The sequence below is a fragment of the Truncatella angustata genome, assembly GCF_020726525.1.
Source record: "Truncatella angustata strain MPI-SDFR-AT-0073 chromosome Unknown BKA67scaffold_2, whole genome shotgun sequence".
Taxonomy (NCBI): domain Eukaryota; kingdom Fungi; phylum Ascomycota; class Sordariomycetes; order Amphisphaeriales; family Sporocadaceae; genus Truncatella; species Truncatella angustata.
The window spans coordinates 4578102-4593086 of record NW_025763382.1 but is presented as its reverse complement, the minus strand read 5'-3'; the positions used below and the strand labels follow the sequence as shown (position 1 = coordinate 4593086).

General features: G+C 48.9%; 5 protein-coding genes across 5 annotated transcripts; 3 read left to right on the top strand and 2 right to left on the bottom strand.

Annotated features, from left to right (window-relative positions):
• Positions 1-315: 315 nt before the first annotated feature.
• On the bottom strand, positions 316-1707 carry BKA67DRAFT_532800 (uncharacterized protein; the record flags this gene model as incomplete). The annotated part of the gene is made up of 4 exons (XM_046099587.1): positions 316-604; positions 659-904; positions 1307-1541; positions 1599-1707. The coding sequence occupies 4 exons, from the start codon at positions 1705-1707 to the stop codon at positions 316-318; spliced, it is 879 nt and encodes a 292-aa protein (XP_045961835.1).
• Positions 1708-2519: 812 nt separating this feature from the next.
• Positions 2520-4041, top strand: BKA67DRAFT_655854 (uncharacterized protein; the record flags this gene model as incomplete). The annotated part of the gene is made up of 2 exons (XM_046106838.1): positions 2520-2868; positions 2933-4041. The coding sequence occupies 2 exons, from the start codon at positions 2520-2522 to the stop codon at positions 4039-4041; spliced, it is 1458 nt and encodes a 485-aa protein (XP_045961834.1).
• A 188-nt stretch (positions 4042-4229) lies between these two features.
• Positions 4230-5727, bottom strand: BKA67DRAFT_591006 (L-Aspartase-like protein; the record flags this gene model as incomplete). Its single annotated transcript, XM_046104658.1, has 2 exons — positions 4230-5578; positions 5673-5727. The coding sequence occupies 2 exons, from the start codon at positions 5725-5727 to the stop codon at positions 4230-4232; spliced, it is 1404 nt and encodes a 467-aa protein (XP_045961833.1).
• A 729-nt stretch (positions 5728-6456) lies between these two features.
• Positions 6457-8602, top strand: BKA67DRAFT_193102 (acyl-CoA N-acyltransferase). Its single transcript, XM_046095363.1, has 2 exons — positions 6457-8272; positions 8322-8602. The coding sequence occupies exons 1-2, from the start codon at positions 6810-6812 to the stop codon at positions 8437-8439; spliced, it is 1581 nt and encodes a 526-aa protein (XP_045961832.1). The 5' UTR covers positions 6457-6809; the 3' UTR covers positions 8440-8602.
• Positions 8603-13145: 4543 nt separating this feature from the next.
• Positions 13146-14459, top strand: BKA67DRAFT_512012 (endonuclease exonuclease phosphatase family protein; the record flags this gene model as incomplete). The annotated part of the gene is made up of 1 exon (XM_046097439.1): positions 13146-14459. One exon carries the CDS (start codon positions 13146-13148, stop codon positions 14457-14459), a length of 1314 nt encoding a protein of 437 aa, XP_045961831.1.
• Between the last annotated feature and the right edge of the window lie 526 nt (positions 14460-14985).

Below are 14985 nucleotides of genomic sequence, written 5' to 3'. Positions count from 1 at the left end.
GGGCCACAAGTACTACGCGTTCACGAAGTCAATCGTCTTGAGCCTATTCGGCCCCGTATTTATTGATTGGACTCTGATGCGTTGCAGCTGCGCTGCAAAACTTAGCTTGCGATATAGGCATTGGAAATTTTGTCTTGAATTCATTCGTCGATATTTGTTTCAGTCAGCCGCAAATTGTTGGGCCTCGGGCGCGCAACGGCACTGATGAAGTGGTGGACGCCTTCCATTCAGTATCACGATTGTAGGAGCGAATGCGGCCACGGGGTGTGTAGTTGGCTTTGCAGCCCTATAATTTTTCCTAACCGCCCGGAAGGTTTAATCAGGGGTTCCTCTTCCCCCTTGACCATCCTCCAGTTCGAGAGGGTTTGTAGGAAGCACCAACGCTGTAAAATCTGTAGGCCGCTGTCCTTGTTCTTCAACTTCAGCCATTGCAACAATGCCCTCCTTAGGACGGCCGACCCGAGTTGATATAATGTACAACCTTTGTTCTAAGGACGTATCCACATCAAGAACCGCTGGCCCTACTTGTTCGACCATACGGTCCGATGGGAATAGTGCCAGCCATTGATACTTGAAATGTTCCAGATGTCGCAGTGTTCGGCCGCTATTACAGTCTAATGTTTTTCCTCCTCCTTACTTGTTGAATCAGTCACCTCACGCATAGGCAGGCATGAGTGAATGGCTGCTTTGCACAAAAGGGTGACCCTTCTCAGCGTCTCTGGCATCGAACCAGTGCTCTTGGTGATGACGCTTGCGACCCATACAGCACCTGCCTATCAGATCAGGTCCGCAGAGGGCCAAAAAGCAGACAATAATTGTGAAGGCGATGGTTGCACCTGCTGCCGCTGCCAAGCCGACGATGAAGTCTCTTGTGAAATTGCCGTTCACTCCCTCTGCCGCCAAGCTGGAATCAATCCAGCAGAATAGGACGAGTAAAGTTGCCGCGTTGATTCGAAACATTGCTTTTTTATGCTGACTGGGCCTGTGAGAGTTTGGAGAACCGGTCAATTCTCGAATAATCGATTTAGAGACAACGCCAGAATGATCAATAACAACAACCAAGAAATAAAAAAGAAATCAGTCCGGAGTCCTAGAAAAATCAGCAGGTGCAGCCTCATTTACCTTTACAGCTCCACAAGAAGGATCTGGTCAGCCCCCCCTCCAAAGCCCAGGCAACACCACCATGAGACAATGATGGCTGGACGTGTACTTGGCAGAGCACACATGGTCGCCAAAAGTGGCATCATAAGCAAGAGACATGGCCTATCAGGGCACCAGCCGCTTCTGGTAGACACCCTGTACTGACTGCAAGCCCCGTGTGAGGGGTCGTAGCCCGTCAGAGTCGTTCGTATATGCTGCGCCTGTCGAATGCAGGTCTCGGCGCTGATTTTGTGCGTGTGGCTGTGCCGTCTTTTTCGATAGACCACGGTTGAGAACATGTAGAACTTTTGCCAGTGGAACAGCGGCCACCCCGTCCGTGAGCCTGGCGGTTAATGGGTCCACAGTGCCCACGCGTTTAGATGGTACTGAAAGCATCGTTGCTAAAATATATATATATATTTAAAAAAAAAAAAAAAAGAATTAAAAAAAACCCCTACCTTGCGAGCTTGAGCGGTTGCACAGAATGCTCCTTTTTTTTTTTTTTTTAGCGATGTCAAGAAGGAGAGAAAGGGAGAGGCATCCTGTAGCTTTCATGGCAAGGGCCATTGATCCGGGAGGATTGTTAGGCAAGGATCAAACACGATCCAGAGCTTGCCAATTGCGTTACTTGTGCACCTGAGCTTGAATTACTACATAGTATGCAGAATACCATGAAGCAGTCAGCAAGGATGAGAACCCGTCAGCCCGTCAGCCTGTCTCCCAATTTGAACCTAAGGTTGAGCTTAATCGGCCACTGAGCATTGTTTGTTTTTAGGTCGCAGTGGATGCAATTTTCTAGGTTAGCAGCACCCGGCTGGCTTGAAGGGGAATCCCCCTGCACATGCCGCACAAATTCCAGAAGATATATACTCAAGTGGTCTTGCTTCGATTGCAAATACTACGGAATACACAATACATAGTCTCCAGTGGTTGCATTACCTGCTTAATGGAGTTGGGCTTGAGTTCCAGCAGCTTGGAAGGTGGGTCTCGGACCATTAATCATAGCCACGTCAAGCCTTGGAACAATCGAAGCCAATCTTGAGCTTTCAAGCGCCAACTTATGACTACGGATCCGTACACAGTCACTCATGTACTAAGTCAACTAAGTCGTGTATGGCCCAGGGGTGGCAGCGCCTGACGTCACTGTTATCGTACGCGAGCCATGCGACACACTTGCACTTGCACTTGCACTTGCACTGCACTCGGATCAGCGCATCCCCCTTGCTTTACTTTAGGTACAGCAAGTTAGTACACAGATCAACGATACAGACTTTCCGTTTTCGGCCCCAATCCCAATGCACGTCAGTTAGAGGAATATATTAGATTCTTCTTTGCATTAGGGTAGCCTGCCAAAAGCACACCATACCATAGCAGCAGAGATGAGCTATGCGTTTCGACGAGGGTGTGTACAGCTGATGAGCAGCACAGCACCGCGCTGGTCAACGCCTGCCACCAGTACCTGCTGCAGTGCACAGTTCCGGCAGTCATGCTACAGGTCGTCAGTGGCATCGCGCCATTTCAAAGCCACGGCTCGACTGCCCAAGGAATTGTCAGATGAGACTGCCAGAGAAACCAACCAGAGAGATCAGGATGCCCACGAAGAGGAGGTCAAGGCCAGCATGGAGGCTGCCGTCAAGCAGCAGATCAAAAGACCGTGGCAGCGCGAGGGCGCCGACAAGCCCCCCGTTGACGAGGAAGCAAGGCACCTGAACAAGAACATGGCCAAAGGTAAGAACCCACGTACACGTGCGTCGGAACGTGCATTGACCTACCCTGCTCTCTCTCTGTCTAGGAAAGCTCTTGACCACACCAACGCGACTCCTCAAGCTCATCATCCCCCTGCCCGCCGATGCTACCCACGACGAGAAAGGAAACAAGGGCGAATTCAGGTCCTTGGCCCAGAATGAGGAAATCCAGCCTCTGGCACTTTTGGTTCATCCTCAGCAGCCTCTCTCCTACCTCGAACGCCTGATTCAAGCCGAACTGCCTCCCGTATACGACGACAAGGGCCGCGAGAAGATGCCAAGCGTATATTTCCGCGCTGAATCTTCGGACAAGGACGAGGATGGCCAGAAGAGACAGACCGGTGACCACATCGCCTCGGCCTCGGGGCTCGGGAGAGAAGGTCCCAGCACCCCCAACAAACACAAGGACTGGGTGCGCTGGAGCAGCAGTACCGAAATCGGTGACTTTATTCGTGACGCCGCCCGCGGCAGGGAATTCATCATAGACATCACTGGACATAATACCGGCATCACCGTCGGCGTGCCCAGCTTCGGTGACCGCACGCATTACTTGCGGGTCAGGCTACGCCGCATGTCACGCAAAATCGAAGAGCTGTCCAAGATCAAGCACGAGTGCGATATCCTGGCCCACCGTGGCGCGCATAGGATTGCCAAGGGAGGATTTGCAGCACTGAGTGGCTGGTGGGGAGTTGTGTACTTCGTCACCTTCCACACGGAAGCCGGGTGGGATTTGGTAGAGCCCGTAACATACCTGGCTGGGTTGACCACCATTATGGGTGGCTATCTATGGTTCCTGTTCATAAGCAAGGACCTCAGCTACAGGGCCGCTCTCAACATCACGGTTACGCGCCGCCAGAACATGCTCTATCAGGATCGCGGATTTGACCCGCAGAGGTGGGATGCCTTGGTGGCCGATGCTAATTCCTTGCGCCGGGAGATTCGCGTCATTGCTGAGGAATATGATGTGGACTATGACGAACAAAGGGATCTGGGCAGTGAAGAGGTCGCAGAAGTTTTAGATAAAGAACTCGAGAAGAAGTCAAAGGGCAAGAACGACGAGGAGGTCGAGGAAGAGGAAGAGACGTCCAAGGAGGCCAAGAAGAAACAGTCCAGTGAGGGCCAGAAGACAGAAGATCTCAAGGAAAACAAGGATTAGAACAAGTGGTGGAAATACCCGTACACGTATGTATTGTAGACCGTCATTCAGCGAAGAATTTGTAATTGCCGCAACTAATGGATTCAACAACTTTGCAACCACTTTCCATCTGTTTTTGTCTAAACCTGAAGAATAGGAACGTTCATGAACACGGTGTCCCAGACCTGCGACTCTGGCCAAATTGCAGTTTATGCCTTCAGCGTTTCCTTGAGAACGCGAATCTGCTCGAGCACACTATCCTTGCTGGTACCACCCTTGGCGGAACGCATCTCTACACTCTTTTCATAATCGAAGCTCTCAGCAATATCCTTCTCAAATCGAGAGTCAACTTGCTTGAGCTGCTCGTAGGTAAGCTGGTCCATGGGCGTGTTCGTGTTCTCAGAGAGAGCAACGACCTGGCCAGAAATGTGGTGGGTCTCACGGAATGGGACGCCCTTGCGGACCAGGTAGTCTGCGATGTCGGTGGCCAACATGAAGGGGTCGAGGGCGGCCTTCATCTTTTCTGGCTTGGTCTGAAGTGTCGACAGCACGCCCTCGGCGATGCGAATGCTGTCACTAACGGACTTGACCGTGTCCAACATGGGCTCCCAGCTCTCCTGCAGATCCTTGTTGTATGTGCTCGCCAGGCCCTTGAGCGTCATCATGAAGCCGGCGGCACGGCCGAAAACACGGCCACTCTTGCCTCGGAGAAGCTCGAGACTGTCTGGGTTCTTCTTCTGCGGCATGAGAGAGCTTCCTGTTGAGTAGGCATCCGCGAGGCGAACAAAGCCGAACTCGGCTGTTGAGTAGATGATAAGATCCTCGGCCCATCGGGAAATGTGCGTCATGACCATGGACGCCCACTGCAGGAACTCGGCGACAAAGTCACGGTCTGCGACACCTCCCATCGAGTTCCACAGCAGCCCATCAAAGCCCAGCTCCTTGGCCATCATGTCCCGATCAATACCGAAAGGGTTGCCGGCTAGTGCGCCGCAGCCCAGCGGGCTCTTGTTGACACGCTTGATCGTCTCACGCAGCCTCTCCAGGTCAGCAGCAAAGGCCAGTCCGTAAGACATCATCCAGTGGCTCCAACGAATGGGCTGCGCACGCTGCAGGTGAGTGTAACCAGGCATCACATAATCGATTTCCGACTCTGCTCGTGCCGTGATGACCTTGAGGAAGTTGACGAGGTAATCGTCGATCTTGCGCAGCTCGTCACGAAGCCACATGCGCATATCACAGGCGACCTGTTCGTTACGGCTGCGTCCCGTGTGCAGCTTACCGGCAACGTCCTTACCAATGATCTCACCTAGGCGGCGCTCGTTGGCCGTGTGGATATCCTCATCGACGCCGGGAACAATCTTGAAGCTGTCGGTCTCCCACTCTTCCATAACGGCGCGAAGGCCCTTCTCGATCTTTTCGAACTCGTCCTGTGTCAGGATTCCGCCCTTGGTGTTGGCCCGGGCAAAGGCGATGCTGCCAAGGATATCCTCCTTGTAGAGAGCCTTATCGAAATAAATACTCTCATTGTACTCGACCATAAGAGGGTCGAGGCCGCCTGGTCTGGCTTAGCTTTGTACGTTGCCATTGGTTGTTGTTGCAATGTTCATGAATCGAAGTGGTTCATGAAATGGCTAATGAGTCAAACCTACCAGTGAAGCGGCCTCCCCAGAGCATATTCTCGCCGGGCTTGCTGCTGGGAGCCATGATTGGATTAGAGGTTGCTGAGATTGATGTAGATTTACAAGTATTTCGAAAGGTAAAAAAATCCAGTGGGTTTGAATTGCAAAAAGTGATTGAGATTCGCCTGTTTATGTTTGTTGGTTGGTATTGTTGGTCGTGAAAGATAGCAGCTGCGAAGTGACTCCGATGTTACCCATTGATGAAAATTTAGCTGGGGCTTAGCTGCATAATTGTGGTGGTCTACTATGCATACTTGCATGAGAAGCGCCGATATTCTGTCGCAAAAGCAAGCATCCATCTCAGCCAATTCGAGTCACTTTGCATGCTCATTTCCTTAACGCAAGCAAAACAGTTGTTTGGTGAGTCAGTTTTAATGGAATCGTACTTGTCAATGTTCTAGTGCAACATGTGCTGCGAGCATCTCGAGCACAATTCCAGCGCACTTCGTTCAGACCATCATGGAACTTGGTCCAATGCAAGCCTCTCTAGTAACTTTGCCAACTCCTCTGCGTAAAAGACGCCTATTGAAACCGCCATGAGGAGTTTCAGCCGAGTCCCACTCAAAAGTTGCATTTCCTCAAAAGGTAGGTTGAAGCCACTTGCTGCTTTCCAGTTGGCCAATCCCACTATACGACTCCTGCCAGTCGGATGACATTGCCTCAATTACTATTGGTTGGTTTCTTTATCTCAAGACACACGCGAAGTCTCGTTCTATATGATTTCCTTTGTCATTGTGGTGTTTGATTTGCTAGGATGATACCAACATGATCCATTGACCCCACGTTGGGCGGGTGCCTTTTGAGGGCGCAGCTACGATCGGGAGTGACCGTTGAGTGACGTTTATATGCTGCCCAGAAACAATGTTTGCCATTATCAGACCACTGTGAGCTGCCAGTCACCTGAAATTATTACTTAAAGCCAATTATCTTGTGTCTTTCGGAATCATACTTTTGCCTTTCGTTCTGAGATGATTTACCTAAAGTTGCACTCTTAGTTTTCTTTCTGGGCACCGACCCCGCAGTATTACCCACCGTCTACTTTGGTCCTCAAGTCAAAGCTCTCTGGCATCATCTCTGCGATAGTTGCAGGTATCTTCCAACAAAACCATGGCACCGTCGACGGTTCACCTGCCAGATGGGCAGACCTTTATCGTGAGGCCTGTGTTTTCAGGACTGCAATTCACGTCAAACGACATGTACAGCAGGCGTTCACGCTCACCATTCCCGCCAGGTTGGACAGTCGTCTTGCATACTGAAGATGAACGTGATGATGGCTCGGATCAGCCCAGCTCCCATAACAAAAATAGTGCTGATGGAATCGAGCATGGGAAGGATCATGAACCCATACAGCCGCGAATACGCAAGTACACGACACCAACGCTACAGGGTGAAACCGTTTTCATCTCCAGTATAGTAAATCCGTCCTCTGAGGATTTTGAGCCGGCCAAAAGCCCTTCACGGCACATAGCTTTGATGCTCTGGATCACCCTATACTGGTACTTCCAACAGCCAGAACCACAACCGCACATTGAGACAGCTCAGTCTCGGCTCACGCCCGCGGAGGCACGACCTAAAGGGGAATGGCGCATCCGTATCAAGCGCGAAGGTGTCCTGCATTCTCGGAATATGATTCCAAAACTTGAGAGAATGGGCCTTATATCGACGTTGGACTCCGCTGTTGGCACAAGCGTTGAAGAAAACTCAGAAGGCTGGGATCGTATGTATGTTACACAACAGGGCTTCTGGCAGATACCGTTCGGGCTATTTTTGTTCACCCTACAACCCAAACGACATGAATCTCGTCCAGGATCACCAGACAGTAGTAGACCTACTTCGCCGAACTTGACTGAATCACATCCCAAAGGACACTCGCATCATCACTCGCCCAGTGGACTGCTTTCGGCGGATTTACCTGGCGGGCCGATACCGACGACTATGATGAATATACCGGTGCACCCTATCACCCCGTATTACTCTGCCTCACACATGCCTACATTCTACCCGCCCCCGCCACTTCAATATGTGAAAACCGATGGAGTGCGACATCCTCTGCGCCCGAAGCCGCCTCGAATGGGCGAAATATTCTACACTCGACATGTGCCCAGTGCCGGGAAATATCTATCCTTTCGTGTCGCGTCAGCGTCTCAAAACCCTGTGCCTTACCTGGGCCCTACTAGTCACAGTGGTGCGAAGGAGAACGGTCACCTGAGCAATCTATCTGATACGGAGCTGATCAAGAAGTGGATGTCAAATCCACGTGTTACCAAATTTTGGGGCAATTATCACGACAAATTTCTGTCAGATGGGCTGAACTCGCAGCATTCTTTCCCAGCCATTGGGATGTGGGATGGGGAGCCGTTTGGCTACTTTGAGATATACTGGGCGAAGGAGGACATTCTTGGCAAACATGTCCACGTCGATGATTTTGATAGAGGTATTCATGTCTTTATTGGAGAAGAGTGGGCTAGAGGCAGTGTGCCGCTGTGGTCTTCAGGCCTAGCACATTGGATTTGGCAAGCAGATAATCGGACGATGAACATCTGTCTGGAACCGAGAATTGACAACGAAAGGCAAGCACACTCTAAGAGTATTATTGGAGACTAACTAACGGTGCCATAGGTTTATTGACCATTTGCAGAAGCAAGGTTTTCAAAAGGTACGCCAGATCTCATTTCCGCATAAGCAATCATGGTTGGTACGAATGGCCCGAGATACATGGACGGCCCCGAATCTATAGAATGGATGTCTGAGGAGTTTCAAGAAAAAAAAGGCTCAATGTACGGACTTGTTTTGTGTCAAGCGGGTGGACTGGAAAGGCAAGACGTACCTTGAATTGTAAGCGATCAGATGTCAATTGTGGACCGCATATCGTTATTGGTATGTTAATAAAGACAAGATGGAAGATCATGGGCTAGTAACTTGTGTAAACGAACCAATGACAATTCTAATGACGATGTCAAAACCACCTAGTCCGAGTTACACATATCCACGGCTGCCATGTATAAGAGCCGCTCGGTCAGCGCCTGGACAACCAAAGAATAGCCTGTGATATGTATATCTGCATCAATTGACACGTGATTTTCGAATTGATCGCACTGTTCTTGTGTGTATACCTTGCCTCGCTAATATACTAATCGAGCAAGTGTCTCCATATGTCAGATTAATGCCTCTACGCCGCGAATATAGAAGGCCGTGTGTTGATAGCTAACCATAGAGCTTCAGGAAATGGTATACAATTAAATCATGCTTAAAATAACACATTTAATAAGACAGTGTATAAGAATCAATACTAGATACTTTTGCCATTTTTGTATGATAGATTATACAATTATGAAGTGATAGGTTCTGGTGGAGAGAGAACATGTGTACGAAGGTAAGATTTTTGCTTACTGATTGTAATATATCTTTTAATATTCAAAATGTTGGATAGGAACCCTCATTTATGTATACACTGGGAAACCACATCTACTAGCAGGAGTGAGCGCGGTAAGGGAGTAGTTTCTAAAACGGATCATTTAATACGAGTTGGCAAGCGTGTGCACAACTAGCTAGCTCCCTTGAACTTGTGAAAACCTAAATGTTTTTCTCTTACGGTCAATCCAATACATAGTGATAGTTTGAGGGACCGGATAACTATGAATCCAATCAAGCAAGACTAGCCATACGATAGCAATCAGACGTATGTAGCCAACATTGTCGTGTCCAAATAAGGAAGCTTTGATCAAAATCCCTTCAAACCATAAGTTGACTTCGTGCCAATGGTTGGCAAAGTCTACTCTCTAATTGCATACACACTTCCGCATTTAACCTCGTTATGTTTCTTTCTAAAATGGTTGTATAAATAGTGACCGCTTGTCGTAGACTGATCATTTGTGTCACTGATTCAAGTGTCTGTTATAACTGCAGTCGCTATCGAACCAGGTGGAAATGGTGCATAGAAAGCCTGTTGAGTCAAACATCATTCACCAACGTCATCTATCATCGCAAACGTGCTAACATATCTCGTCCTTAGATCCAATTGAGATGCTATATTACACACAGATTTTCCATTAGCTGGACATGGCTCTTGATGTCTAGTTGTAAACAGGCCATACAAATCGCTAACATGACAGGCGTCATCACTCTTTACACCCATCCATGTCGAGTCCATAACCTCAAGTGGTGGCTCATGTGGTATGTGACATGTAATAATGACTATTCTCAGCTTGACTTGCGTGCTATCACATAGAAAATCAAACATGACCTAACACTGTGATGGCATGTTCGTTATTATGCCTTAAGCCGACATTTGTAGGTAGGTAAGGAATATTTAATTACCGCTTTCGGCCAAGATAACACGTTATTCACACGTTTTGCCAGCGTGTTTGGAAGCAGAACTTCTTTTAAGTCTTATAATACATCCATATTGAGGAATGATTGTTCCCGATTGATCCTCGTGATACCCCCGCCTCCATGTCGATCCTTCTTCGAAGATTTAAGTCACATCAATGCATGCCGAGGCACCGGGCAAGCATTGCGATAGCTATTCTCATAATAAGCTCACATCTATATCTGAGTTTCATCTATCCTTTTGCCCTCGTGTCTATGGGCACACCCAACCCCACTTGAGGCTATAATACGCCAGGATCAGCCTTTGTTGCGATCCCTGTTCATCCCATGGCTATAAAGGCAACGTGGTATATCCTGGCTATTGATGCAAACGTGACAAGGGCAGGGTCAGAAAGCTCAACATACTCCGCAATAGAGTGCCATATATGAAAAAATACGTGTCCGTGTCGAAAACCATCGTGGCTGGGTCCAACAACCATGACTACATCATATCTGTGCGTTCCATGACCAGTAGCAATCAACGAAGTTTTGTTCTTTTGAGTATTACATCTATTCTTCTACATATCAGATTTCTAGGGTCGTGATTGGTAATGTGATCACAGCCTCAGCATTTTCTTCCAGGCAAATGGTAATTAGGGATCGTGCTCGCCCAATTATTGCGCACATACTTGAATAACATGTCATGTGAAGAAGGGCGTGCACGCGTTTCGTACCCCTCTCCGCACAGACGTCGAGCATCTCCGACGACAGAGTTCGTTGTGATCACCATTCGAGGCGGTGCTGCGCCAGCTTCATCCGATGGAGAGCAACAGGACCGTGCTCGTCAATTGCCGGTCATGTGGCCTCGACTTCATAAGCAGGCCGTCTATAATCGGCATGTCTGATGTATTGCATAACCAAACCGGACGAAAAGAGGTTACTTGTCGACGGACATTTTTCATCCCAGAATATTGCCGAGGACAACCGTATAAAGACCTGGTAACCTGTTGTCACTTTCATGAAACGGTTGACAGGGAAAGTATGCTGGTGTGATGTCAAAAAATCAATATGACGAGTTGTCTCGTCACAATCATGCCTCTCTGCGGCGCTCGACAGAAATAATTCAGTTCAAAGTTCAAAGTCTCTGACGCAAAATGCAAGGGCATGGCGTACGGTAAGTGCGAAAAGCGTGCACAACACGCCGTCACAGTCGCCTGCGAGTGACGCTTGCCCGCGGCAATACAACATACAGACAGACTATTAGCTTGTTTCCTCAACACGCACGACTACCGTTCTTTCGATAGAGTTCTTATGCTTATCAAGGTCTGCATGTCAACATGGTTGATTGACAAAGGGACATCGCTTCTCGGGTATTTACAAGCCAAACGCGGCGGCGACGGCTATTCTTTTTTCTTTCGTTTTTCCCGCGTCAATTAGGAGTTCAGAATATGTGAGAACACGATCGACCTTGTGATACCTGGAGGACTGTTTCACCGTCCAAATTAGCAGCACAGAGAACCGGGGTGCAAGCACGTGTCGTTTGATGTAGGTTTTGAAACACCAGCCGTCTTGCGTCAATGGTAGGCTCGAGGAAACATCAACCATGAACCTTGGCCAGAGAAGCAATCAGTAGCTTCAACTGCTTTCGTCGTTTTGGATCATGTTTTGCCGCTATATTCCTTCTGCCGCTACAAATTGAGTGAGAAATGTAAATCAGGCTAGTATGGCGCCATGATTGCTTGTTATCGAAAAGGTGTCATCGTCAAGTGATGTATTGATCAAAGACGACAAGCGTGCAAAATAACGCTACTTGGGCGCACTTGATTGCTACCGCATGTCTTATAAGGTAATAGCCGAGAAGAATACGCTCCCGTTCTTGTCGGTTAGTCTAGTTAGAAGTTTAGCTCGCACAAAGCTTCAAATCCCGGGATAAAGTTCAACGTCGGCCTATACTAAGCAGAACTATATACACTGCTCGTATTCGAACACCTAGATTCCCAGACACTCATACAACTCATTCCAGGTAGGAAAAATCTTCAATAATCTCTTTGGAGAATTATTAGTCCCCACTGAGACTATCCAAGAAATGAGAACCATGCTTTAACTTAGAAACCATAGCATGTTATGTTGCCTACCTAGCCCTAGATCCATTATAGCTGATTATAGTGACTAATAGCAGTACGTAATGCTTAAAGTAAACTAACCTAGCCGATAAAGTAAATGAAAACACAGCTGATGCAGCGGTCGCTTGCGACGTCGCACTAGAGCAAAGAAGCTTCGTTTCTCTCAATAGCGTGCTCATTTTCACGTGAAGTCTTCTCGAAGGGGGGTCGAGAGTAAGCTGGCGTTGATAGGTAGATGAAGACGAACACTGCATCCTATCGTCTGCTGTGCTCTGTAAAATGTCGTTTTGAATATCCATAGTGAATTCGTCTAGCAACCCGTGTTAGGCAGCTGAGCGAGCTCACCTCTTAAGTTACCACATTTCCTAAAAGGAACTGCGGGGTGACTGCGCTGGTAGCATCATGAAGCTCGCGACTAGACTAGTTGAGCATTGTGTGGCCCTCATAGTCTGAAATTGATTTGTAGGGCAAATGAGTGAATAAAGAAAGTTCTTGACCGAAGGCCGAATTGGACCCTCTGCTGACCGTCATCTCTCATCGCTTGAAGGCGAGATGTAGACTGTCAACCACGTGCTGTCGCCCGTTGGCCGGCACGTCGATTGCAATCTTGTGTTGACCTCGCGTGCGCTGCTTTGAGGCGGGGCTACCGGCGGGAGATTAGCGAGCCCAGGATTAGTGCACCAATAATGATGATCACCTTCGGCATGCGTTGCTGTCATCACTTCGTGCAAAAATCTTCGTCCGGAATGATGCACTCTGATCAGGTACGAGTTCCAACGATGGTTACATCGCATAGCTGATATCGCGGCATCACTTCCCTAATAGGGATAGGCAAACTGCTGCGAGAGTCGTATTAGCACGTTGAGCAGGTTTTCTTGGAAGGAGGAACTCTTGGACATGACATCGTGATGTGGCAGGCGAGCATGTGCGATGGGCATACAAAAAGGAGAGACTCCCATGAATTGAGCTTTGCAGTGATAGGCATCCCAGCATTGGCTAGATCGACGACGACATGAAGCACATTGCCAGCATCACGACCGCAGCGGCCCTGCTAGGAGAGGTCTTAGCAGCGACCAGTGGCAAGTTGAACGTCCTGTCAATGAACGTCGCTGGGCTACCCGAATTTCTGCAAGACAACGAGGTTCCCGGAGACAAGACAACCAACTCCGGGACTATTGGCTCAAAGTTCGCAGAGTACGGATATGACATTATTCATGTTCAGGAGGACTTCAACTACCACGCCTACATTTATGACACGGACACTCATGAATACCGTACGGCTACATCGGGTGGAGTGCCTTTTGGCTCCGGCCTGAACACCCTTGCAAACTACGACTGGGTGGACTTCACCCGCATTAAGTGGGCAACCTGCTCCGACGCCTCCAGCAACGACTGCTTGACACCTAAAGGTTTCACCTTCATGAGGGTGCAAATCGATGACGGCGTTTTCGTCGATGCCTATAACCTGCACACCGATGCAGGTACTGAAGATGGCGATGAGACGGCTCGTAATGCCAACTTGGAACAGGTCGCCAGCTATATCGACACCTGGAGCATCGGCAATGCTGTTCTCGTCTTTGGCGACACAAACAGTCGGTACACTCGTACCGCTGACAACATTACCGTCTTCAGCAAGCAAAATGGCTTGACGGACGCTTGGGTGAAGCTGATCAAGAACGGAGTCCCACCAACGACTGAGATTCTTTGTGATAACCCCAGTTTGGTCAACACTTGCGAAACAGTTGACAAAGTATTTTACCGTGGAAGTTCTGTCGTTTCTCTCGATGCTACTTTATTCAACTATGAAAGTAGCAAGTTCTTGCAAGCCAATGGTAGCATTCTTTCAGATCATAATCCAATCACTGCGAGCTTCAGTTGGACTTCGAGCTCCTCCCTGCGCCAATCCAACTTCTGGGGAGGTAATTACGGTGCCTGGTTCAGCGACGTGCCAAAGCTTGCGAGCAAGACCAAGCCCAAGGCTGCGGTGTTGACTTTCCGGGGCGCCAGCCGCCTCGATAGCGTGGGCCTAACCCTGACGGACGGCACTGTCTTCACGCATGGCGGAACAGGCGGCACTGCAGCTACACTCACGCTGGGCAGCAGCGAGTATTGGACAAGCGCACAGTTATGCCAGGGCCAGAAAAGCAACGAGACGCGCAATTTTTACATCAAAGCCACGACCAGTACTGGACATACTTTGTCAGCCGGAACTTCGACCGCGGATTGCACGACATTCACAGCGCCAAGTGGGTGGCAGATCGTGGGGTTTGTTGGCCAGGACGGTGATGAAATAGACCAGCTTGCTTTTGTGTTTGCACCTCAATAGTAGTAGTCATAAGCTGCCCTCGTGTTGCTTCTGAGCGGATAGGTAGTTCCAAGATAAAAAAAAAATGTTCCTAGATGCTCGAGCGATTTTCGTGTTCGGGGTGTGATTGCCGAACTCCCCACGAATGACACGATCTAGACTCACCTAAGCATTGTAGTGAGCTCCATAACACGAGGATCCCACGGTCTTGACGCTGCTATAATGCATAAAGATCAAGCCACCCAAATGTGCGGTCATAATTCCGATTGCTAGAGCAATCGATCATGATAATCTAAGCTAGGTAAAGGTTCAATGGGGTGTTACATGGTAGGTAATATAGACACACGTCGGCAATTGTTGGCGGAACCAAAAAAAAATGGCCGTGCTCGCGAAGCTTTGGCTTTGTAAGTTGCAGTAGCGAACATAACGAGGTCTAGGTTAGTAGACTAATGCAGGACGCGGCACGGCCAGCCGCCGGTGTGTCTTATATGTGCCCCGAGCGGGACTTCTAGTATAGTCTAATGCAGCTCTTATACTTCCGCTATTC